The sequence below is a fragment of the Theropithecus gelada genome, chromosome 19, assembly GCF_003255815.1.
Source record: "Theropithecus gelada isolate Dixy chromosome 19, Tgel_1.0, whole genome shotgun sequence".
NCBI lineage: Eukaryota > Metazoa > Chordata > Mammalia > Primates > Cercopithecidae > Theropithecus > Theropithecus gelada.
This window is the reverse complement of record NC_037687.1, coordinates 14,833,651-14,858,858: the sequence shown is the minus strand read 5'-3', so window position 1 is coordinate 14,858,858 and position 25,208 is coordinate 14,833,651. Positions and strand designations below refer to the sequence as shown.

General features: G+C 56.7%; 1 protein-coding gene across 1 annotated transcript in view; it reads left to right on the top strand.

Annotated features, from left to right (window-relative positions):
- The first annotated feature begins 464 nt into the window (after positions 1 to 464).
- Positions 465 to 25,208, top strand: part of NOTCH3 (notch 3) — a 42,711-nt gene continuing 17,967 nt past the window's right edge. Inside the window, exons 1-24 of the mRNA XM_025366034.1 lie at positions 465 to 652; positions 4,030 to 4,108; positions 9,958 to 10,100; positions 10,179 to 10,517; positions 10,610 to 10,732; positions 10,820 to 11,053; positions 12,489 to 12,644; positions 12,743 to 12,928; positions 13,574 to 13,687; positions 13,930 to 14,043; positions 14,580 to 14,813; positions 14,930 to 15,040; positions 16,214 to 16,406; positions 16,485 to 16,636; positions 16,867 to 16,980; positions 17,433 to 17,588; positions 20,406 to 20,631; positions 21,064 to 21,265; positions 21,415 to 21,562; positions 21,989 to 22,173; positions 22,751 to 22,883; positions 22,964 to 23,221; positions 23,305 to 23,423; positions 24,167 to 24,732. Coding sequence (XP_025221819.1) covers positions 535 to 652; positions 4,030 to 4,108; positions 9,958 to 10,100; positions 10,179 to 10,517; positions 10,610 to 10,732; positions 10,820 to 11,053; positions 12,489 to 12,644; positions 12,743 to 12,928; positions 13,574 to 13,687; positions 13,930 to 14,043; positions 14,580 to 14,813; positions 14,930 to 15,040; positions 16,214 to 16,406; positions 16,485 to 16,636; positions 16,867 to 16,980; positions 17,433 to 17,588; positions 20,406 to 20,631; positions 21,064 to 21,265; positions 21,415 to 21,562; positions 21,989 to 22,173; positions 22,751 to 22,883; positions 22,964 to 23,221; positions 23,305 to 23,423; positions 24,167 to 24,732 — 4,403 coding nt within the window. The 5' untranslated portion in view covers positions 465 to 534. The remainder of the gene's footprint in view (positions 653 to 4,029; positions 4,109 to 9,957; positions 10,101 to 10,178; positions 10,518 to 10,609; positions 10,733 to 10,819; positions 11,054 to 12,488; positions 12,645 to 12,742; positions 12,929 to 13,573; positions 13,688 to 13,929; positions 14,044 to 14,579; positions 14,814 to 14,929; positions 15,041 to 16,213; positions 16,407 to 16,484; positions 16,637 to 16,866; positions 16,981 to 17,432; positions 17,589 to 20,405; positions 20,632 to 21,063; positions 21,266 to 21,414; positions 21,563 to 21,988; positions 22,174 to 22,750; positions 22,884 to 22,963; positions 23,222 to 23,304; positions 23,424 to 24,166; positions 24,733 to 25,208) is intronic.

Genomic DNA, 25,208 nt, shown 5'->3' with positions numbered 1-25,208 from the left:
GCCACCGCGCCCGGTCGACTTTTAGGTTTGTGAGTGTTTTAGATCAGTGAGTCTTGGGGAATCTTGGTGCATGGGCTTGCATTTGTGCGTCGGTGGCTGTGGGTCCATGAGCCTCTCAGGACGTGACTGGTCTCAGTTTCCAGGGTTTCTGGGAGGCTGTGTTTTTGTCCCAGCTCCAGAGGTGTCCCGCTCTGGGTGTGTATTGGGGGATGGGGATGGGGTGCGTGGGCGTTCACGAGGTTGGGTGTGCCCGCCACTCCGGGTTCGGCCCGCGTCTCACTGCATGCTCAGCCTGGGTTTCCGAGGGTCCGCGCGTCCCAGGCCGTGCGGGTGGAGGGTGGGCAGGGACCCCGGGAGGCCGGGCGGGGGGCGGGGGCGCGCTGGGCCGGCCCCGGGGCGGGGCGAGCCTTCGAGGGCTGGGGGCGGGGCGGCCCGGCCGCCTCACTTCGGCGAAGTTGGCGGCGCGGAGGCTGGCCCGGGACGCGCCCGGAGCCCAGGGAAGGAGGGAGGAGGGGAGGGTCGCGGCCGGCCGCCATGGGGCCGGGGGCCCGGGGCCGTCGCCGCCGCCGTCGCCCGATGTCGCCGCCACCGCCACCGCCACCCGTGCGGGCGCTGCCCCTGCTGCTGCTGCTAGCGGGGCCTGGGGCTGCAGGTGAGGGGCCGGGACCTGGCGGATGGGACGAGGGCGGCAGAGGGGGAGTGCAAGAACCCCCATGGCCGGGGCTGGGGGTGTTCATGGGAGGCAGGAACCAGGGTCGGGGAAGGGGCGCAGGAGCCCGGGGCTGCATGCCAGTCCTGGAGGTCCCAGAGGTTCAGAATGGGGAGGACCCCAGAGGCCCAAGGAACGGGGACCCTTGAGCGATCAGAGCAGAAGATGAAGGGACCCAGGAGTCCGAGACTGGGAGGTCGAGGTGCGGGGATCAGGGACTCGAGGTGGGGAGGGTGTACAGAGTCCGGGACTCGTCCCCATCCAACTCACGGCTGGAGTCCTGGGTAGGTTATGGTTGGGGGCCCAGGTACTCCTAGGCCGGGGACCTCTCGCACAAAAGCCCCCCCACCCCGCCCCCGACACCCGGGGCGGGCCGGGCCAGGCGGGGGGTGGGGAGGGGGCGCGAAGTTCTGGGAGCTCTGAACTCGGAGAAAACTTCCCAGACCGGCGCGCAGCAAGACCCGGAGCCGGATTCGGAGCTGGAGCCTCGGCGGCTCGCGCGCCCCCTCCCCCGCCCGCAGCCCCGCTCCCTCCTCTGGCCGCGGGGACCCGGAGTCCCTGGGACCCCGCCCCTGCACGGGGAGGGGAAGGAGCGAGGACTCACGTGCTCCCCTTCGGCTCCAGCGCCCCCTCCCCACGGCCGGAGCCCCTCCCCAGCCGGCCAGGGGCCCCCCGCCCCTCCTCTTCGCCTCCCTCCCCTCCCCCGCTCGGGACAATGGCCGCGCCGTCTAGACACCCCCTCCCCCCGGCCGGCCTCGCGCTTTCTTTGCCAGACAAAGCGGGACCCGCGGCAGGGCCGGGGAGGGGGCTGCGGGGGCACCCCCCTCACCGCTACGGGAGGCCTGGTGGGCGGGGGAGGGGCGCCGGCCAAGGCCCCTGGCCAGGGGTCCCAGACGCCACTGTGCGGCTTGGCGCTGGGTGGAATGGGGGTTTCGGGAGTGAACGGCCTCCCCAGCCCAGCCCCGGGGCCCGGACGGGACAGGACCGGGCAGGAGCAGCCGCCTCCGCCGGACCAGTGGCGCACACACATGGCCTGTGATACACTCGCTGGCACACACAGCTCTAGGTCACGTAACAGAGATGCAAACCTGCACACACACAGCACACTCGCAGACATGCACACCTGGCCCAGGAAAGACACACCCGGCTTCACGCACACAGCTCACACATTGACATACATGCACACACAAATATGATCACACATACTGTGCATCGCTAGTGCAAGGTGTGGTACCCACGCTGCCTGCACACACTCAGCACACAGATGAAGACTCAAGGACATGCTTACACCCAGCTCACACATGCAGATGGACAGACACAGCCAACCCATACACAGACACACTGGTGCACACACAGGTCACACCAACACACAGCTGTACACCCAGATACACGGTTCACATACACAGACGTACAACAGACACAGCCTGCATACAGACAGCACACACATCTGTGCACTCCTGTATGGGTGTGCAGCTCATACACACATGGGCACACCCACGCTGACATGAATGTACAGATAGACTCACATGTAGCTGCACAGGGACACAATAGATGCATGCCCAAATCCACATACAGACTGACACACAAGCCCGTGCACGCACACACATGTGGCTCACATTGCCTACAGCTCAGCGTGACCCATAGCCCATGTTATGAGACCCACAGCGTGAGTTCACGAACACCCACAGGTCCTGGTGTGGGTGGTAGTGTCCAGTCGGCTTGTTCTGTGGGGAAGGCGACATATATCATGTACGCCCATGCTCAGGATCAGTTCAACTCATTCTGTCACTCACCCTCTTGTTTCCTTTTTTTTTTTTTGAGGCAGAGTCTCACTGTGTTCCCAGGCTGGAGTGCAGTGGTGCGATCTCGGCTCACTGCAACCTCCGCCTCCCGAGTTCAAGAGATTCTCCTTCCTCAGCCTCCTGAGTAGCTAGGATTACAGGCGCCCGCCACCACGCCCAGCTAACTTTTGTATTTTTAGTAGAGACTGGGTTTCACCATGTTGGCCAGGCTGGTCTCAAACTCGTCCTGTCCTCAGGTGATCCATCCACCTTGGCCTCCCAAAGTGCTGGGATTACAGGCGTGAGCCACCGCTCCTGGCCGCTTTCTATTTTTCTTTCTTTCTTTCTTTCTTTCTTTCTTTCTTTTTTTTTTTTTTTGAGAGGGAGTCTCGCTCTGTCGCCCAAGCTGGAGTGCAGTGGCGGGATCTTGGCTTACTGCAAGCTCCACCTCCTGGGTTCATGCCATTCTCCTGCCTCAGCCTCCTGAGTTGCTGGGACTGCAGGCACCCGCCACCATGCCCGGCTATTTTTTGTGTTTTTAGTAGAGACGGGGTTTCACCTTGTTAGCCAGGATGGTCTCGATCTCCTGACCTCTGATCCACCCACCTCGGCCTCCCAAAGTGCTGGGATTACAGGCGTGAGCCTCTGTGCCTGGCCCATTTCTTTCTGTCCTTCTCTGTCTTCTCCTGGTCTATCTGCTTCTAGTTCATTCTTTTGTGTCCGTCTTTCTGTTTTTATAGATCTTCCTTTCATTCGATCACCCTCTCTCTGACACGAGCACGCATGGACATACACACTGTGTCCCCACACCTGATCGAATGCACACAGTTCTCCACTAGCTCAGACCCAGCCACACCTTGGACCTGTCTGGCAGGACAGTTAGACTATGCCACACCCTAGAGGGACACAGCCCTTAGGGATGGCGATGTTGGACAGGGCAGCACATGCCTTGTGCCAGTTGCTCCTCCCTTCAACACACACCCTATTCCAGCAACGCCTAGCGCTGGCTGCTCCTGGAGATGCTGTGCTCACTCGTGGGTACATGCCTTGGTCCCTCTCCCAAGAGCACAACGCAGGCCTGCCTGGCTGGAGTAGATGCCCATCAGGGAAAGGAAGGCCTGTGGCCCTAGGACCCCCTGCCCCTTCCCCTTCTGTTACCCCTGAACCTGGACTTGAAGCCCCAGACCTCCCTGTAACACTCAGCACCCTTACTTCCTGTCTCGGCACACCCCATTCTGCACATCTTGGCTCTGGCAGCTTCCCGAGCCCCCACATCTGGCACAAGACAGCCCCTCCTCCTGCCCGCCCCTGCTTTGTGGTTCCCAGGGCTCGAGCTGGCAGGGACAGCTGCAGTCTCAACAGCTGGGGCTGGGGCGGGGGGGCCGTGGGAACTGTGGATGGGGGGACTCCCTGCATCCGCAGAGACGCCCCCAGCCCCATGCAGCTGTTGCCTGGTGGAGGGAGGGAGGGGGTTTGTCACTTGGGCCTGGGGTTCCTGGGCACCTGGCTGATCCTCCACCTTCCTTGGCCCCCACACAGCCCCCCCTTGCCTGGACGGAAGCCCGTGTGCAAATGGAGGTCGTTGCACCCAGCTGCCCTCCCGGGAGGCTGCCTGCCTGTGAGTGCCTGGCTCAGAGCCACCAGTGGGCCCTGTGTGGGGGGTGTGATTTGTCTTCTCCCTCTGCCTCTGTGTTCACCATGGATGTCTCTACCACTTCCTACATGTGTGTGGCTTGGGCAACCTCTCGTGTTTCCCCATTGGAAACTGAGCAGGGGCTCTGCAGTCTTCTTGGCCTGGGTTCAAGTCCCACATCATGTTGCTGACCGGCTAGGAATTAAACTCTTTATGTCTCAGTGTCATGGTCTGCAAAATGGACCTGGTAATCCCAGCTTCACAGTTCTTGGCCACCTGAGGTCACATGTAAAGCCCCCCATGAGGCAGGTATTATTCAGTCAACAAACTCTCAGGGACCAATGGCAGTGGCTCACACCCTCCACGCCCCTCCCGTCTCTCAACATTTAGTGGTGGGGGACATAGGAGGCCTATAATACAGTCCCACACTGTCACTTACTTGCACCTGTGAAATAGGGTATGCTTCACCCTGGCGACTGTGAAGGGGCTTAACAATTTAAGAAGGCTCTAACAATTTGTTAGATATCGCAAGGAAAGGCAGGGGGTTGCGGGGAGCAGAGCAGAGGCTGGGAAAAAGCTGAGGAGAGACAGAAAGAGCTCAGTTTGAATTCTGGGGTCTGGGACACCTTGAGCATTCAAGCTTTTTGAGCCTCAGTTTTTGCATCTGGAAAATGGGGCAATAATAACTCCTGTATGCACTCAGCATACATTAACTGCTCAGAATACAGTATGTGCTCAACACATAGGCATTATTATAAATAATAATGGTAGGGAGGCAGGAAACAGGTGCTCTAAGGAGAAGTCTCTCAAGGTTATGAGGAAATGCTTGGCTCCTTTCATGCTATCATTAATAACAGCAGTTCACGCAGTAGCCATTAATTGACTCATTAATGTATTCATTTATTCAGCATCATGTGTGCCAAGTACTGGGTCAGTCCCAAGCTGGGTGGGTCTGGGGTGATTTTAGACCCAGAGGAGCCGCTTTGAAGTTACACCTACATTTATTTTGGCTGGATCTCCCACTCGGGCTCACCTTTGTAGAGGGCTGAGCCTGACTGAGGGGGTTTCCTGGGTGGGGCTGGGGGGTCTGCGATGGTGGGGCTGGATGGGGAAAAGTGTGACCTTACCTGGAGCCACACACCTGGGAGGGCGAGCGGTGGGGCCGGGCGCCTGCGCAGTGGAGCTCCGCGCCTGGAATACTGCCGACAGGTGAATGCGCCCGCGGCTGCCCCGCCCTTCGACAGGTGAATCACCGGCGTGCGCGGCGCCCGGAGCCCGGATCACCCGGAGTGGAGCGGGCTCAATCCTCCGAGCGGGGCTGTGGGAACCACTGCCTACACGCCCCCCACCCCCCACGAGTCTCTTTCATGGTCTCAAATACTCAAGTCCTTTCAAGGATGCCCCAAGCTGTCACCCCACCCATGGATCCCCCAAGACTCCCCGCCTCCGACCGCAGAAGTTTCCATAGACCTCGTCCCCATCTCCTAGTCCTCGCCTCACCCGCTGTGCGCCCCCCCACCCCGACCAGGTCTGCGCTCCCCACTCGGTCTCCCCCAAAGCTTAGGCCGTGGGGCGGGGCGCGGGCTGGGGCTGGAACCGGCCCGACCGGTCGGCGGGGGCGCGGGACTCAGAGCGTGGGAACCCGCCCGGGGCGTTGGGAGGGGGCCCGCGCGGGTCGCGCCCTGCCTGGCGGTGGGACCGGCTATCCTCGGCGCCCAGCTCAGCGCGCCCCCTCCCGACGCGCGGTCGCGGCCGCAGTGGTCGCCCTGCGGGCCTTGGAGGAGGGGGCGGGAGCTGTGCCCTCCCCTCCCAACGCCACCAGCACCTCTGCTTGCTCGGCCGTGCCCCGACCTGTTTCGCTGGGGGCCGGGGTGGGGGGGATCTTGCGGGTGACGCTGACTGAGTCAGCCGCTTGTTGAGCTCAGTCGCAGGCGTCTGGGACAAGCCGGAGGGAGGACAACCGCGCCAGGGAAGGGGGAGGTAGAGGGGGGTGAGGGTTGGCAGCGTTGGGGGGCGGAGCTAGGACTCTCTGGCTTCTCCAAGCCCCTCCCTCTGACCCCGCTAGAGCCCCTTGGAGATTTCCAGTCTTAAGACCAACCCCTCCCAGTTCCAATTTCTCACACTCCTTGGTGGGCTTGGGGAGGGGGGTGCAGGTTAAAGGACCACCCCCGCAAAGATGAAGGTACCGACAGTAGTGTCAGTTCCCCAACCCTCCACCTTCCCATCCCTTCATAGGAGGCTATATAAGTCCCAGGGAAGGGACTTGAGGGTTTGTGGGAGCCCTGCTGTCTGTCCCTGTGAGTGAGAGTTGCTCATTTCCGCCTCGGATGCTGTGGGTTGGTATCTTGAGTATTGGCCAGGCCATGGGGTCCAATTGGTGTGTCCCTCTATGTGTGTAGCTGTGGTTTCTGGGCCTATGTGTGCTTGGGTGGTTGTATCCTGGGTCTGAAACTTTTCTCCTTTCTTTCTTTTCTTTCTTTTCCTTCTTTCTTTCTTTTCTTTCTTTTCCTTCTTTCTTTCTTTCCTTCCTTCCTTCCTTCCTTCCTTCCTTCCTTCCTTCCTTCCTTCCTTCCTTTCTTTCTTTCTTTCTTTCTTTCTTTCTTTCTTTCTTTCTTTCTTTCTTTCTTTCTTTCTTTCTTTCTTTCCTCTCTTCCTTCCTTCCTTCATTTCTCTTCCTTTCTCTTTCTTTCTTTGTTTCTTTCTTCTTTCTCTTTCTTTCCTCTTTCTTTCTCTTTCCCCTTCCTTCCCTCCCTCTCCCTCTCCTTCCTTCCTTCCTTCCTTCTTTTCTCTTTCTTTCTTTCTTTCTTTCTTTCTTTCTTTCTTTCTTTCTTTTTTCTTTCTTTCTTTCTTTCTCCTTCCTTCCTTCCTTCCTTCCTTCCTTCCTTCCTTCCTTCCTTCCTTCCTTCCTTCCTTCCGTCCTTTTTCTCTCTCTGTCTCTCTCTCTCTCTCTCTCTAGATTGAGTTTTGCTCTTGTTGCCCAGGCTGGAGTGCGGTGGCTCTATCTCCACTTACTGCAACCTCTACCTCCTGGGTTCAAGCCTCAGCCTCCCGAGTAGCTGGGATTACAGGCATGCGCCACCATGCCCAGCTAATTTTTTGTGTTTTTAGTAGAGACGGGGTTTCTTCGTGTTGGTCAGGCTGGTCTCAAACTCCCGACCTCAGGTGATCCACCTGCCTCGGTCTCCCAAAGTGCTGGGATTACAGGCGTGAGCCACTGGGCCTGGACAAGGGTCTGAGACTTTTGATTTGCTGTTCCCTCGGCCTGGAATGCTGTTCCCCATAAATCCCCATGGCCCCCTCCTTACCTTCAAATGTCTGTGCAAACAGAATTCTACCTCCTCAACCCCATCATTCTATCCCTTAGCCCTGTGGTTTAGCTTCCTACTGCTGCTCTAACAAATTACCACAAACTGGGTAGCTCGAACAATAGTAATTCATTGCCATGAAGTTTGGAGGTTGAAAGTCTGAAATCAAGGTTTCGGCAGGGCTGAGCCTCTCCATGGGGACCCAGGGGAGAACTGACTCTTGCAGCTTCCGGTGGCTCCAGACGTTTCTCAGCTTGTGGCTGTCTCACTCCAGTCCCTGTCTCAGTCTCCTTCTCTTCCTTCTCCCACCCAAATCTCCTTTTGGCTGCCTGTCTCTTTTTTTTTTTTTTTTTTTTTTTNTATCCATTTCTTCTAGATTTTCTAGTTTATTTGTGTAGAGGTGTTTATAGTATTCTCTGATGGTAGTTTGTATTTCTGTGGGATCAGTGGTGATTTCCCCTTTTTTTTTTTTTTTTTTTTTTTTTTGAGACGGAGTCTCGCTGTGCTCCCAGGCTGGAGTGCAGTGGCCTGGTCTCGGCTCACTGCAAGCTCCGCCTCCCGGGTTCACGCCATTCTCCCACCTCAGCCTCCCAAGTAGCTGAGACTACAGGCGCCCGCCACCACGCCCGGCTAGTTTTTTGTATTTTTAGTAGAGACGGGGTTTCACCATGTTAGCCAGGATAGTCTCAATCTCCTGACCTCGTGATCCACCCGCCTCGGCCTCCCAAAGTGCTGGGATTACAGGCTTGAGCCACCGCGCCCGGCCTGTCTCATTTTTTTGAGACAGAATTTTGCTCTGTCACCCAGGCTGGAGTGCAGTGGCGCAATCTCAGTTCACTGCAGCCTTCAACTCCCAGGCTGAAGCGATCCTCCCACCTCAGCCTCCCAAGAAGTTGGGACTACAAGTGTGAGCCACCACGGCCAGCTGATTTTTTATTTTTATTTTTTAAATGGAGTCTCTCTCTGTCACCCAGGCTGGGGTGCAATGGCATGATTTTGGCTTACTGCAACCTCCGCCTCCCAGGTTCAAGCGCTTCTTCTGTCTCAGCCTCCTGAGTAGCGGGGACTACGTGTATGTACCACCGCACCCAGCTAATTTTTGTATTTTTAGTAGCGACAAGGTTTCGCCATATTGGCCAGGCTGGTCTCGAACTCCTGACCTTGTGATCTACCCGCCTCAGCTTCCCAAAGTGCTGGGATTACAGGTGTGAGCCACTGCACCCGGCCTTTTTTTTTTTTTTTTGAGATGGAGTCTCCCTTTGTCACCCAGGCCAGAGTGCAGTTGTGCAATTTCGGCTCACTGCAACCTCTGCCTCCCGGGTTCAAGCGATTCTCCTGTCTCAGCCTCCTGAGTAGCTGGGATTACAGGCTCCTGCCACCATGTCAGGTTTTTTGTTTGTTTGTTTGTTTTAATGCAAAAAAAGGTCTCCCTATGTTGCTCAGGCTATTCTCGAACTTCTGTCTTGAAGTGATTGTCCTGTCTTGACCTCCCAAAGTGTTGGGATTAGTCGTGAGCCTTTCGCTTGTATGAACACTTGTTACTGAATTTAGGGCCCAGGTGAATACTTCAGAATAATCTCATCTTGACACCTCTCATTTAATTACATCTACATAGCTAGGTGTGGTGTCGGGTGCCTGTAGTCCCAGCTACTCAGGAGGCTGAGACAGAAGAATTGCTTGAACCCCGGGAGATGGAGGTTACAGTGAGCCAAGATCATGCCACTGCACTCCAGCCTGGGTGACAGAGCAAGACTCCGGCTCTTAAAAAAAAAAAAAAGAAAGAAAGAAAGAAAAGAAAAGAAAAAAATTACATCTGCAAAGAGTCATTTTTTTAAAAAAAATAAGGTCCTAGTCACAGGTTCTGGGACATGGACATCATCTTTTCAGGGGCTGCCACCCAACTGACTACATCCTTCATGGTTCTGATGGCTTTCACCACCCCCTGCCAGCATGTTGTATATTAATTTATTATTTCTATATGTTCTCCTTGCCTGGACCTTGCTGCAAGGATCCAGAGGGGTAGGGACCACTTTCATTGTGTTTGTTGCTGTATTTGTATTGCTCAGGACATAGTAGGTACTCAGTAAATCTTCATTGCATGAATGAATGTGTGTTTTGTTTTGTTTTGTTTTTTTGGGACGGAGTCTTACTCTGTCACCCAGGCTGGAGTGCAGTGGCACAATCTCGGCTCACTGCAACCTCCACCTCTGGAGTTCAAGTGATTCTCCTGCCTTAGCCTCTTGAGTAGCTGGGACTACAGGCACACACCACTATGCCCAGCAAATTTTTGTACTTTTAGTGGAGACGGGGTTACACCATGTTGGCCAGGCTGGTCTTGAACTCTGACTCCAAGCGATCTGCCTGCCGCAGCCTCCCAAAGTTTTGGGATTACAGGCGTGAGCCACCGCGCCCAGCAAATGTGTGTTTGCTGCGCTGTTTCCCTGTGTGTTTCTTGCCTGTCTGGTGTGTATCTTTGTGTCTGGGGCCATCCTGCCCTGTGCTGCCCGACCAAGCCACCTCTGCCCACAGGTGCCCGCCTGGCTGGGTGGGTGAGCGGTGTCAGCTGGAGGACCCCTGTCACTCAGGCCCCTGTGCTGGCCGTGGTGTTTGCCAGAGTTCAGTGGTGGCTGGCACTGCCCGATTCTCATGCCGGTGCCCCCGTGGCTTCCGAGGTGAGAGGGGAAGAGTCTGGAGGGGAGGCAGGCGGGGGTGTGGTCAGTCCCAAACTAACCCTGTCCCGTTCCCTCCAGGCCCTGACTGCTCCCTGCCAGATCCCTGCCTCAGCAGTCCTTGTGCCCACAGTGCCCGCTGCTCAGTGGGGCCCGATGGACGCTTCCTCTGCTCCTGTCCACCTGGCTACCAGGGCCGCAGCTGCCGAAGTGACGTGGATGAGTGCCGGGTGGGTGAGCCCTGCCGCCATGGTGGCACCTGCCTCAACACGCCTGGCTCTTTCCGCTGCCAGTGTCCAGCTGGCTACACGGGGCCCCTATGTGAGAACCCTGCGGTGCCCTGTGCACCCTCACCATGCCGTAACGGGGGCACCTGCAGGCAGAGTGGCGACCTCACTTACGACTGCGCCTGTCTTCCTGGTGAGTGAGCCCTACTCAGGGGAGGCAAAAGGGTGGGCGTGGGGACATCAGGCCAGCCCGACGGTGACCATCCTTGCCCCCTTCCCTGCTAGGGTTTGAGGGTCAGAATTGTGAAGTGAACGTGGACGACTGTCCAGGACACCGATGTCTCAATGGGGGGACATGCGTGGATGGCGTCAACACCTATAACTGCCAGTGCCCTCCAGAGTGGACAGGTGGGCACTGGGGCCAGAGGGAGTGGGGAGGCAGGCCTCGGGTGGACATGCGCCAGGTAGCTGGACTGCTGCATCTGTTTGCCACAGGCCAGTTCTGCACGGAGGATGTGGATGAGTGTCAGCTGCAACCCAACGCCTGCCACAATGGGGGTACCTGCTTCAACACGCTGGGTGGCCACAGCTGCGTGTGTGTCAATGGCTGGACAGGCGAGAGCTGCAGTCAGAATATCGATGACTGTGCCACAGCCGTGTGCTTCCACGGGGCCACCTGCCATGACCGCGTGGCTTCTTTCTACTGTGCCTGCCCCATGGGCAAGACTGGTGAGTAGCTGTTTTCTCTGCAGGGAGCCATGGATGGTTTTTAGGGGGGGCAAATAAGAAGTCTGACTTGAGTATTAGAAAGATTATGCTAGGCTGGGCACAGTGGCTCATGCCTGTAATCACAGCGCTTTGGGAGGCCAAGATAGGAGGATCGCTTGGGCCCAGGACTTTGAGACCAGCCTGGACAACATAGTGAGACCTCATCTCTACAAAAACTTGGTAGGCTGGGTGTGGTAGCTCACGCCTGTAACCGCAGCACATTGGGAGGCCCAGGTGGGTGGATTGCTTGAGTTCAGCAGTTTGAGACCAGCCTGGGCAACATGGCAAAATCCTGTCTCTACCAAAAATACAAAAAATTAGTTGGGCATGGTAGTGCATGCCTGTAGTCCCAGCTCCTCTGGATGCTAAGGTGGAAGGATGGCTTCAGCCCAGAAGGTGGAGGTTGCAGTAAGCTGAGATTGAGCCACTGAACTCCAGCCTGGGAGACAGTGTAAGACCCTATATTAAAAAAAAAGAGGCTGGGCGCGGTGGCTCATGCCTGTAATCCCAGCACTTTGGGAGGCCAAGGTGGGTGGATCACGAGGTCAGGAGATCAGACCATCCTGGCTAACACAGTGAAACCCTGTCTCTACTAAAAATACAAACAATTAGCCAGCCTTGGTGGCGGGCGTCTGTAGTCCCAGCTACTTGGGAGGCTGAGGCAGGAGAATGGTGTGAACCTGGGAGGTGGAGCTTGCAGTGAGCCGAGATCGCGCCACTGCACTCCAGCCTGGGTGACAGAGCAAGATTCCGTCTCAAAAAGAAAAAAAGAAAAAAAAAAAAGATTATGCTGGAGGCGGCTTTAGAGGGGAAGTTGCTGGGAGAGGAAGCCTGGGAGAGACTTAGGAGGAGGCTGACATTGCACTGATGCATGCAGAAGCCATTGGAATTGGGGAGCTCCTGGGAGTTACCCTTGGAAGTGGCAAAGATCAGAGAACATGTTTAGGAGGGGAACATGGATATAAAAAGAGGGCATAACATGGCAGAGGGTATTACAGAAGCAAAGACTGGAAGGTAGGCGTGGTGGCTCATGCCTGTAATCCCAGCACTTTGGGAGGCTGAGGCAGGCAGATCACCTGAGGTCAGGAGTTTGAGACCAGCCTGGCTAACGTGGTGAAACCCCATTTCTACTAAAAATAAAAAACATTAGCCGGGTGTGGTGGCGCATGCCTGTAATCCCAGCTACTCCGGAGGCTGAGCAGAAGAATCGCTTGAACCTGGGAGGTGGAGGTTGCAGTGAGCTGAGATCACACCATTTTAATCCAGCTTGGGCAGCAAGAGTGAAACTTCGTCTCAAAAAACAAAACAAAACAACAACAAAACAATATGCAAGGGGTGTGGGCCTTTTGGGCAGAGCAGGAAGGTCTGCCTATGACTTCTGCCTACCACTTCCCAGGCCTCCTGTGTCACCTGGATGACGCCTGTGTCAGCAACCCCTGCCACGAGGATGCTATCTGTGACACGAATCCAGTGAACGGCCGGGCCATTTGCACCTGTCCGCCCGGTTTCACAGGCGGGGCGTGTGACCAGGATGTGGACGAGTGCTCTATCGGTGAGGGGAGCTCCATCGTCTGTGAATGGGCCAGGAAAGAGGGGAGAGGAGGGGGTCCCGTCCAGCCACGCCCACACTGAACGCACTCTATCCGGCAGGCGCCAACCCCTGCGAGCACTTGGGCAGGTGCGTGAACACGCAGGGCTCTTTCCTGTGCCAGTGCGGCCGTGGCTACACTGGACCTCGCTGTGAGACCGACGTCAACGAGTGTCTGTCAGGGCCCTGCCGCAACCAGGCCACGTGCCTTGATCGCATAGGCCAGTTCACCTGTATCTGTATGGCAGGTGGGTGGTGGGCGTGGCCTGGGCGGGTCCTGAGGCAGGGGGCGGGGCCAGATAAGCCCGCGGATGGGTTGCTGAGCAGAATGGGGTGGAAGTGGGTTTGGAGTGGGACCCTTACAGACTGAAGCCCGGAGGGAGGTGGGGTCAGGGCCAGAAGGGAATCCTGTGTGATTCTGGGGGCTTGGTCAAATGGAGTCAGTAGAACCTCAGGTGGGCTGGGAGTATTCTTGACCTTAGGACCCTCTCGGGAAGGGGTTGGGGCTAGAGAGGCAGAGTTGGGGCTGCTGTGAGGTCAAGGTGAAGCCTGCAGACAGTCTTGCAGTGAGCCTGGGCAAAGGCTATGGGGGCCCTGGGGCTGGGGGCGGGGGACTGGGGACTGGGGAAAGGGCTTAGTCTGAGGACTGGGGAGAGAAGGAGGAGTTTGAAGGCAAGGCCTCTGCGGACACCCATGAGCCTTGGGCCAGTTGGGACCACAGCTGGGTGACAGTCCAGGCTGAAAATTAAGGTTGGGCTGGGAGTGTGGGAGGGGGGAAGAAGGCTCGGGGGATTTGTCGATGAGTAGGAAGGGAAGGGTAGTACTTCCTTCCTTGTACCCCGTTCACACCATAGGGCAGCCCCCACTTTCCTAAGCCCTGTGCCCTGCCCCAGGCTTCACAGGAACCTATTGCGAGGTGGATATTGACGAGTGTCAGAGTAGCCCCTGTGTCAACGGTGGGGTCTGCAAGGACCGAGTCAACGGCTTCAGCTGCACCTGCCCCTCGGGTGAGGACCTTGGGAGAGGGAGCCTGAAAAGACATGTCTGGGAAGGGGTGAAAACTCCAGAGTGGGAACCTATAAAACCACATTAGCGGATAACTTACAATAGAAATCACAGGTTATGAAGCACATTGAAGTTAATTTAAATCCAAGTAAATGGGTTTTTCCACCCAAACAAGGCGGGGCTGGAGTGGGGTGTACTGCTCTCAGCCTTTCTGGGCCTCTGCTCATCCCACTCCCCACCCCAGGCTTCAGCGGCTCCACGTGTCAGCTGGACGTGGACGAATGCGCCAGCACACCCTGCAGGAATGGCGCCAAGTGCGTGGACCAGCCTGATGGCTACGAGTGCCGCTGTGCAGAGGGTGAGGCGGGCCAATGACAATCCGACGAGAATCAGGAGGCGGGGCTTGTGGGCGACAGGGCCAATAACAGACTTGGGGAGAGCTTGGGGGCAGGATTGTAGCAAGGCAGGACCCAGTGACAGAGTTGGGGGGTGGAGCCAATAATGCATATAGACTGACATAAGGCTACATGTGGAGCCAAAGGGTTGGGCTGGGCACAGGGTGCATGTAACTGAATGGGGAGGGCCCAGTACCTTCCCCTGTCACCTGCCGTCTGCTCACATCTCCAGTAGGGGGTGGGGCAGAAACAGGGCTGGAGGTGGGGCCACAGCTGGGGGTGGGATTTAACTGTGGGAGAGTCTTGGCTAGGGACAAATTCCGGAGCTTGCAGCGGGGTGGAGTGGAAGTAAGTGGCGGGGCAGGGCCTGTATTGAGCCTGCCTCCTGACAGCTTGATGGGCAGGGCCTCAGATAGAGCTGAACCAGGATTGGTCCGAGGCCTCACCTGTGGGCAGGCCCCTGGCAAGTGGGCGGAGCCTGACACTCTTGGCCCCGCAGGCTTTGAGGGCATGCTGTGTGAGCGCAACGTGGATGACTGCTCCCCTGACCCATGCCACCATGGTCGCTGTGTGGATGGCATCGCCAGCTTCTCATGTGCCTGTGCCCCTGGCTACACGGGCACACGCTGCGAGAGCCAGGTGGACGAATGCCGTAGCCAGCCCTGCCGCCATGGCGGCAAATGCCTAGACCTGGTGGACAAGTACCTCTGCCGCTGCCCTTCTGGGACTACAGGTGGGACTGGGGGCTGGGGCAGAAACAGCACTCCTGAAGGGGCACAGAGGGTTTGGGAAGGTTGCATTTAAGGGGGCACAGTGGTGACTGCTCCATGCCATGTTCCTGGCCACCAGGTGTGAACTGCGAAGTGAACATTGACGACTGTGCCAGCAACCCCTGCAGCTTTGGAGTCTGCCGTGATGGTATCAACCGCTACGACTGTGTCTGCCAACCTGGCTTCACAGGTGGGCAAGTGGCTGCCATGGAGAGGGGGTCCTTAGATCGAGGGTGAAGTCGCTCGTTTCTGTGGGCCTGTTTTGCCCATATCTTTGCAGACTCTTGTCCAACGAGGTTGTCCATGCTTTGCCCTGAGTCTGTGCTGTCTCATTGGCATAAGGTTGTTTCGATATTATTCTGGAGGCCAGGCATGGTGGCTCACGCCTGTAATCCCAGCGCTTTGGGAGGCCAAGGCAGGTGGATCACTTGAGGTCAGGAGTTTGAGATCAGCCTGGCCAAAATGGCGAAACCCCGTCTCTACTAAAAATACAAAAATTAGCTGGGCGTGGTGGCGGGCGCCTGTAGTCCCCGCTACTTGGGAGGCTGAGGCAGGACAATTGCTTGAACCCAGGAGGTGGAGGTAGCATTGAGCCAAGATTGTGCCACTGCACTCCAGCCTGGGCGACAGAGTGAGACTTCATCTAAAAAAAAACACACACACACACACACACAAACAAGAAAAGATTATTCTGGAACACAGATGAAAGTGTCTAAACTCAGTGACTAGGTTATTTCTGAATGGGACTTAAGTAATTCTTGGTGGAAATGAATGAGACTTTGCTAAGTGTGTTGGCTCATGTCTGTAGTAAACCCAGCACTTTGGGAGGCTGAGATGTGAGGATCACTTGAGCCCAGGAATTCGAGACTAGCCTGGGCAACAAAATGAAACCCTGTCTCTACAAAAAATAAACACACTCCCCAAGCCAGATTAGTCAATAAGTAGATAAACACACACACACGCACACAATTAGTCGGACGTGCTGGTGTGCAACTGTAGTCCCAGCCAGTCGGGAGGCTGAGATGGGAGGATCGCTGGAGCCCAGGAGGTCAAGGCTGTGGTGAGCTATGATCACGCCACTGCAGTCCAGCCTGGGAGACAGAGTGTGACCCTATCTCAAAAAATAAGAAGAAGAAAAGAAAAAGAAAGGGACTTCATGGAAGTTTGGGGACCAGAATGATCTGGGGCAAGGCAGCTCTTGTTTGAGGAGGTGGGTGTCCTAATTTGCACAAGAGCTGATGCATTACGAAAAAGAGGTTGTCCTTGCTCGGGGGTGTGGGTGTGCTAAGTGGGGTCAGATCGTCCCTCCCTGGTTGTCCCTGCTGCCTTTGTTCTGAGGTGAGATTGCTTGTGTACTCCCCAGGGCCCCTTTGTAACGTGGAGATCAATGAGTGTGCTTCCAGCCCGTGCGGCGAGGGAGGTTCCTGCGTGGATGGGGAAAACGGCTTCCGCTGCCTCTGCCCGCCCGGCTCCTTGCCCCCACTCTGCCTCCCCCCGAGCCATCCCTGTGCCCATGAGCCCTGCAGTCACGGCATCTGCTATGATGCACCTGGCGGGTGAGGGCCCTTCTCAACCTCAGACACCGCCTCCTCTCCCTGGCCTACCTCCTTGGCCTGACTACCTTCCCCTGCCAGGTTCCGCTGTGTGTGTGAGCCTGGCTGGAGTGGCCCCCGCTGCAGCCAGAGCCTGGCTCGAGATGCCTGTGAGTCTCAGCCCTGCCGGGCCGGCGGGACGTGCAGCAGCGATGGGATGGGTTTCCACTGCACCTGCCCCCCTGGTGTCCAGGGTGTGTACCTCACCTTCCCTCCGCAGCCCCACCAACACCATTGGCCTCATCTCTCTTCTCCTCTACTCTCTCCTCCCCATATATTGGCTTCTTTTCTGCTTTCAATCATTTCCCTCCAGCAGCTTGGGAGGTGGGTATCGAAGTGGGGACAGGTTGGGGGAGGTGGGGGGAGATGGGATCAGGGAATCCCTCAAGGCTGTCTCTGCTTCCTTCTCTTCCACCCCCCACAGGACGTCAGTGTGAGCTCCTCTCCCCCTGCACCCCGAACCCCTGTGAGCATGGGGGCCGCTGCGAGTCTACCCCTGGCCAGCTGCCTGTCTGCTCCTGTCCCCAAGGCTGGCAAGGTATGTCACCTGCTTCTCTCCCCTCCTCCTCTCCATCTCCTCTGCCCCTTGCCCTATCGGGATTGATGCTGGGGATCCAGAGGGGGACCATCCCCAGCTCTGCCTTTGAGAGAGGCTTCCTTCTGGGAAAGACAGAGCTGGACACAGATCTGCTGCCTGTGTGGGTCAGCCATTGGAAGAGGAAGGGCTATGGGGCTAGAGATGCTGGGATTCAGGATGGGGTTTGGGGTACAGCTTCCTGGAGGAGCAGACCTCATAGTAGGTATTTGCCACCTACTGAGACAGGGAGACGACCGTTCTGAAACTGCATATGCAAAATGCCCACGCGAATGACAGCATGGCTTATTTTGCCTTCACCCATCTCAGCCTGCAGGTTCTTCCTGAGCCCCAGGTCCCTGGGACCCTGCTCTATACCCTGTAACCCTAGGTGTGACCTTGCTCCCCACCCTCAGGCCCACGATGCCAGCAGGATGTGGACGAGTGTGCTGGCCCCGCACCCTGTGGCCCTCATGGTATCTGCACCAACCTGGCAGGGAGTTTCAGCTGCACCTGCCATGGAGGGTACACTGGCCCTTCCTGCGATCAGGACATCAATGACTGTGACCCCAGTGAGTGCAGGGGAGCTCTTGGGGGTGCTGCTCTGGGGAACACAGTCATTAAGCTTGAACTGTGTGCCTGGCACTGTGCTGTCATTTCTTCTTCAGTTATCTTACTTTTCCCATTTTATTCATATGGAAACCTAGGCCCAAGAAGGTTGAGTGACTTCTAGCCCGAGGCTATGGAACGAGTCAGGGAATGAGCTGGGCTTAGAACCCTGGAGTCTGTGCACTGCCTCTTTTTTTTTTTTTTTTTTTGAGACAGTCTTAGCTCTGTTACTGGAGTGCAGTGGTGCGATCATGGCTCACTGCAACCTCTGCTCTCTGGGCTCAGGTGCCTCAGCCTCCCCAGTGGCTGGGACTATAGACGTGCACCACCACACCCAGCTAATCTTTTGTATTTTTTGTAGAGATGGTGTTTCGCCATGTTGCCCACGGTGGTCTCCAATTCCTGGGCTCAAGCAATCTACCCACCTCCACCTCCCAAAGTGCTGGGATTACAGGCGTGAGCCACCACAGCCGGCCTGAGTGCACCGTCTTTGAGAGCAAGCGAGTTAATATCGTGTGCAGAGTGTGAGATAAAAGGCCCCCCAGAGGCCAGGTGCGGTGGCTCACGCCTGTAATCCCAGCACTTTGGGAGGCCGAGGCGGGTGGATCACCCGAGGTTGTGAGTTCGAGACCGGCCTGACCAACATGGGGAAACCCCGTCTCTACTAAAAATACAAAATTAGCTGGGCGTGGTGGCGCATGCCTGTAATCCCAGCTACTCGGGAGGCTGAGGCAGGAGAATCACTTGAACCTGGGAGGTGGAGGTTGCGGTGAGGTGAGATCGTGTCATTGCACTCCAGCCTGGGCAACAAGGAAAAACTGTCTGAAAAACAAAAAACAAACAAACAAAAAGGCCCCCCAGAGGATTCCCCAGGGATGCTGCCCAATAGACAAATAACACAAGCCACTTATGCAATTTTAAATTCTCTAGTAGTCACATTAAAAATAAACACAAACTGGAGATATTAAATTTAATATTATTTATTTATTTATTTATTTATTTATTCAGAGTGAGGCTCTGTCACCCTGGCTGGAGTGCAGTGGTGCGATTTTGACTCAGTGCAGTCTCAAACTCCTGGGCCGAGGCAATCCTCCTGTCTTAACCTTCTGAGTAGCTAGGATTACAGGCACTCACTACCATGCCTAGCTAATATTTTTATTTTAATTTTGTAGATATGGGGTCTCGCTACGTTGTCTAGGCCGGTATCAAACTCCTGGCCTCAAACCACCCTCCTGCCTTGGCCTCTCAAACTGCTGCCACTGTGCCTGGCCAAATTTAATATATTTAAATTTAATTTATTAAATGTGTATAATCGGCTGGATGTGGTGGCTCACGCCTGCAATCCCAGCACTTTGGGAGGCTGAGACAGGTGGATCACCTGAGGTCAGAAGTTCAAGACCAGCCTGACCAACATGGAGAAACCCCGTCTCTACTAAAAATACAAAATTAGCCCTGCATGGTGGCGCATGCCTGTAATCCCAGCTACTCAGAAGGCTGAGGCAGGAGAATCACTTGAACCCAGGAAGCGGGAGGTTGTGGTGAGCTGAGATTGTGTCATTGTGCTCCAGCCTGGGCAACAAGAGCAAAATTCCATCTCAAAAAATAAAATAAATAAATAAATAAATAAATAAAAGTAAATGTATATAATCTATTTTATTTAACCCAATATATTAACATATCATTTCAACATGTAATCAGTATAAAAAGTGTTAACGAGATATTTTACATTTTTTCCTTTTTTTAATTTTTTGGAGACAAGGTCTCACTCTGTCACCCGGACTAGGGTGCAGTGGTGTGGTCATGACTCACTGCAGCCTTGATCTCCCAGGCTCAAGTGATCCTCCCATCTCAGCCTCCCCAGTAGCTGGGACTACAGGTGTGCACCACCACACCCAGCTAATTTTTGTATTTTTCATAGAAATGAGGTCTTGCCATGTTGCCCAGGTTGGTCTCGAACTCCTGAGCTCAAGTGATCTGCCCACCTTGGCCTCCCAAAGTGTTGGGATTACAAGTGTGTGCCACCACGCCCAGCCTATTTTTTTTTTCATACCATGTCTTCAAAATCTGAAACCCAGTTTGTATTTTACATTTATAGCACATCTCCATTTAGTCACAATTTCAAGAACTCAGTAGCCACATGTGGCTAATGGCCACTGTCCTTGGCTTGTCCCAAGCACAGGAATTAGATCAGGCACAATTAGCAGCATTTGCTCGGCAGCTTAAAGGGACATTTTGGTTCTCCCCACATCCTGCCCTTGCCACATAGGTGAGGTTTCCAGATAAAGGAGGGGACGAGGCCACAGAAGGGGATGGATTTAGATTCCTCTGATCAAATGCACCGGATCCCAGTTGAACCTGGTTTCCTCCTGAATTCTTTTTTTTTTTTTTTTTTTTTTTTTTTTTGAGATGGAGTCTCGCTCTGTCGCCCAGGCTGGAGCGCAGTGGCCGGATCTCAGCTCACTGCAAGCTCCGCCTTCCGGGTTTACGCCATTCTCCTGCCTCAGCCTCCCGAGTAGCTGGGACTACAGGCGCCCGCCACGTCGCCTGGCTAATTTTTTGTATTTTTTAGCAGAGACGGGGTTTCACCGTGTTAGCCAGGATGGTCTCGATTTTCTGACCTTGTGATCCGCCCGTCTCGGCCTCCCAAAGTGCTGGGATTACAGGCTCGAGCCACCGCGCCCGGCCTCCTCCTGAATTCTTCTCAATCCAAGGCATATCCCAGTCAGACTGGACTAATGGGGGCAAAGTAGGTGACCAGACTGCCTTCCTCCTGTCCGCAGACCCATGCCTGAACGGTGGCTCGTGCCAAGACGGCGTGGGCTCCTTTTCCTGCTCCTGCCTCCCTGGTTTCGCCGGCCCACGATGCGCCCGCGACGTGGACGAGTGCCTGAGCAACCCCTGCGGCCCAGGCACCTGCACCGACCACGTGGCCTCCTTCACCTGCACCTGCCCGCCGGGCTACGGAGGCTTCCACTGTGAACAGGACCTGCCCGACTGCAGCCCCAGGTGGGCGGGGCCTCTGTTTGGAGCGCAGGGACTCTGACTTGGCATGGGGCCTGGGACCTGGGACGAAGTGGGGACAGCAAGGACTAGGGGGAGTCCTCAGCTTGATACCCACTGCGGACTGTGATGACTAATGGGGCAGGGCCAGGGAAGGAGCAGGGCGTCTGTTTGGAGGTCACCTTGGAGTCTCTGGTGCCTGAGAGGGCATGGCCTCCAGGTGGCTGTCAGCTTAGGGCTGAAGTCCCTGGTGAATTGGGGCTAAGGGACTTGGTTGGCTTCTGCTGGGGCTGCAGCTTCTTTCGGAGATAAGGGTCAGGGAGTGGGACGTCCCCAGTGCTACCGGTGGAACTCAGCGCTTCCAGCGGGACTCGGGAAGGAGGGCGGGGCCTGTGAGGGGGCGGAGCCTGATTCTCCCTCCCACTCCTTCTGCTCCAGCTCCTGTTTCAATGGCGGGACCTGCGTGGACGGTGTGAACTCGTTCAGCTGCCTGTGCCGTCCCGGCTACACAGGAGCCCACTGCCAACATGAGGCAGACCCTTGCCTCTCGCGGCCCTGCCTACACGGGGGCGTCTGCAGCGCCGCCCACCCTGGCTTCCGCTGCACCTGCCCCCAGAGCTTCACGGGCCCGCAGTGCCAGGTAGGTGGAGTTACTGGGGACCTGGGGGAGGAGCCTGCCTGGGATCCTAGGAGGGAGAAGGATCCCTCCTTGGAGAAACTTGGAGAAGCCAAGTTTCTCCCAGACTACCCCCTACCCCCGAGTACTGACTCTGAGTGCTTCCTCTCCAGACGCTGGTGGATTGGTGCAGCCGCCAGCCTTGTCAAAACGGGGGTCGCTGCGTCCAGACTGGGGCCTATTGCCTTTGTCCCCCGGGATGGAGCGGACGTCTCTGTGACATCCGAAGCCTGCCCTGCAGGGAGGCTGCAGCCCAGATCGGTGAGTGGGAGCACGCGGGCGGGGCTGTGGGGCCTCAGGAGGGGGCTCTTGCACGTACTTCCTGCTAGTGTGAGTCGAATGGGGGTGCCACAGAGCTTATGCGGCATGATGGGGTGTGTGACTGAGTGGTGTGGGTGTGTGAGCATGTGACAACTGGCTGGGATGGTGTGTGTGTCTGTCACTGTGAGACAGCAGGGATGGTATATGTGCTACAGGGTGTGACCGAGCTGCTGTGAGTGTGGAAGGCATGTGTGTGTGTGTCAGTGATGAGACCTTGCCTGCTGGAAGGATGTGTGACAACCTGATGGAGTGTGGGTGCGATCCTGTGGACCCATTCTAGCAAGGATGTTGGAAGATGTGTGTGATGGAGGCAGAAGGGGGATGTATGGGGTTACCTCTGTTCCTGTGCCACTCTCCTCTTTGCAGGGGTGCGGCTGGAGCAGCTGTGTCAGGCGGGTGGGCAGTGTGTGGATGAAGACAGCTCCCACTACTGCGTGTGCCCAGAGGGCCGTACTGGTAGCCACTGTGAGCAGGAGGTGGACCCTTGCTTGGCCCAGCCCTGCCAGCATGGGGGGACGTGCCGTGGCTATATGGGGGGCTACATGTGTGAGGTAAGGGGGCGCTCCCCAGGAGAGGGAAGAGAGGGTGGGCATGCTTGGGTGTGTCTGGGCACACGTTTCTCTGCATCTGTGACTTGGTGTGTGTATGTCTCTAGATGTGTCTGAGTTTTTGCTTTTGTGACTCTTGGTATATCTGTGGGTGTCACTCTGGGTAGATCTGGGGTGTTTGTTTGTTTGTTTTTTGAGACAGGGCCTCACTCTGTGGCCCAGACCGTAGTGCAGTGGCACAATCTCGGCTCACTGCAACCTCTGCCTCCCGGGTTCAGGTGATTTTCCTGCCTCAGCCTCTCGTATAGCTGGGAATACAGGCACCCACCACCACGCCCAGCTAATTTTTGTAGTTTTCATAGAGACGGGGTTTCACCATGTTGGCCAGGCTGGTCTTGAACTCCTGACCTCAGGTGACGTGCCCACCTCGGCCTCCCAAAGTTCTGGGATTACCTACTGGTAGTGCGCTGGACATCCGTGTGTGTCCTTTCGTGCTGGGATTCTTTGTGCCTTCATGGGTATGTCCAGTTGTGTCTGTGTCACACTAAGTTGAGTGGGTCCCTCTCTTGCCCCACTGAAGTGTCTTCCTGGCTACAATGGTGAGAACTGTGAGGACGACGTGGACGAATGTGCCTCCCAGCCCTGCCAGCATGGGGGTTCATGCATTGACCTCGTGGCCCGCTATCTCTGCTCCTGTCCCCCGGGAACGCTGGGTATGCCAGGGCCAGAGTTGGGGGACAGGATGGGAGGCTGTCTTCATTCCCTCCTGACCACCCCCTGTTTCTTCCCCCAGGCGTGCTCTGCGAGATTAATGAGGATGACTGTGGCCCAGGCCCACCCTTGGACTCAGGGCCCCGGTGCCTACACAATGGCACCTGTGTGGACCTGGTGGGTGGTTTCCGCTGCACCTGTCCCCCAGGATACACTGGTTTGCGCTGCGAGGCAGACATCAATGAGTGTCGCTCAGGTGCCTGCCACGCGGCACACACCCGGGACTGCCTGCAGGACCCAGGCGGGGGTTTCCGTTGTCTTTGTCATGCTGGCTTCTCAGGTAAGCATTGGAGAAGGGGCTGGCCTGGGACTCGGCCTGTTATTCCCCCACTGTGGTTGATCTACATGCTCCTGCTTGCTCAGGTCCTCGCTGTCAGACTGTCCTGTCTCCCTGTGAGTCTCAGCCATGCCAGCATGGAGGCCAGTGCCGTCCTAGCCCAGGTCCTGGGGGTGGGCTGACCTTCACCTGTCACTGTGCCCAGGTAGGTGTGGGTGGCGGCCTTTGGAGGCGGGGCAGGGGCGTGGGCTCTGGAGTAGTGGGGGGTGGCATCTAGGAGGAGGATGTGGCTTTAGGGGAAACTTCGAAGGGAAGGGAGTTTCTGGAAAATGCTGACATTTCTAACGGGTGTGGTAGCTCATACCTGTAATCCCAGCACTTTGGGAGGCCTAGGCGGGAAGATCACTTGAGGCCAGGAGTTCGAGACCAGCCTGGGCAACATGGTGAAACCCTGTCTCTACGAAAAATACAAAAATTAGCCGGGTGTAGTGGCAACCGCCTGTAATCCCAGCTACTCGGGAGGCTGAGGCAGGAGAATCGCTTGAACGTGGGAGGCAGAGGTTGCAGTGAGCCGAGATCGCGCCATTGCACTCCAGCCTGGGTGACACAGTGATACTATGTCTCAAAAAACAAAGAAATAAACCCCCGCCCCCGACATTTCCTGGAGGTTTGAAGGGAAAAGGGGGTGAGGCTGGTAATTAGGGGGCGTGGCCTCCCAGGGTGGCGGGGCGTGTCTGCCAGGTGGGGTCTCCGTTGTGGAAAGGGGAGAGGTTGGGTGGGACATGGGGAGGTTGTGGGGGGCGGGTCTCAACCTTCCTTAATCTTGACCTCTTCTCTTCCCCCTTTCTCCCCTTGACTCTTCTTTTCGCCACTCCTCTATTTCTTCTCCTCCTTCCTTCCTCTCGCCTCCTTCACTTTTTTCCCTCCCTCCCCAAACCTGACCCCCAGCCGTTCTGGGGTCCGCGTTGCGAGCGGGTGGCGCGCTCTTGCCGGGAGCTGCAGTGCCCGGTGGGCGTCCCATGCCAGCAGACGCCCCGCGGACCGCGCTGCGCCTGCCCCCCAGGGTTGTCGGGGCCCTCCTGCCGCAGCTTCTCGGGGTCGCCGCCGGGGGCCAGCAACGCCAGCTGCGCGGCCGCCCCCTGTCTCCACGGGGGCTCCTGCCGCCCCGCGCCGCTAGCGCCCTTCTTCCGCTGCGCTTGCGCGCAGGGTTGGACCGGGCCGCGCTGCGAGGCGCCCGCCGTGGCACCCGAGGTCTCGGAGGAGCCGCGGTGCCCGCGCGCCGCCTGCCAGGCCAAGCGCGGGGACCAGCGCTGCGACCGCGAGTGCAACAGCCCGGGCTGCGGCTGGGACGGCGGCGACTGCTCGCTGAGCGTGGGCGACCCCTGGCGGCAGTGCGAGGCGCTACAGTGCTGGCGCCTCTTCAACAACAGCCGCTGCGACCCCGCCTGCAGCTCGCCCGCCTGCCTCTACGACAACTTCGACTGCCACGCCGGTGGCCGCGAGCGCACTTGCAAGTGAGCCCATCCACCCGATCGATCCATCTGTCTATGCATCCATCCCAGTCTGTCTGTCCATGGGCCCTGCCTCTCTTTCTACCTGCCCACCCACTTGCCCCGTCTGTTTCTCTGTGCACCCTATCTGCCCATCATTGTGTCCCATGTGTCTGTCCGTCTGTCTGTTCATCCATGTGTCCTGCCTATCTTGTTCTTGTTTCTATCTGCGTATGCACTTCTCTGCCCCGTTTGTCTGCCCTTTTCTCCATCCAAGAATTTCTTTTTCTTTTTTTTCCCCCCAGCAAGACGGAGTCTTGCTCTGTGGCCCAGGCTGGAGTGCAGTTTCGCGATCTCGGTTCACTGCAACCTCTGCCTCCCAGGTTCAAGTGATTCTCTTGCCTCAGCCTCTGAAATAGCTGAGATTACAGGCGTGAGCCACCGTGCCCAGCCGAATTCCTTTTTTTTTTTTTTTTTTTTTTTTTTTTTTTTTTTTTTTT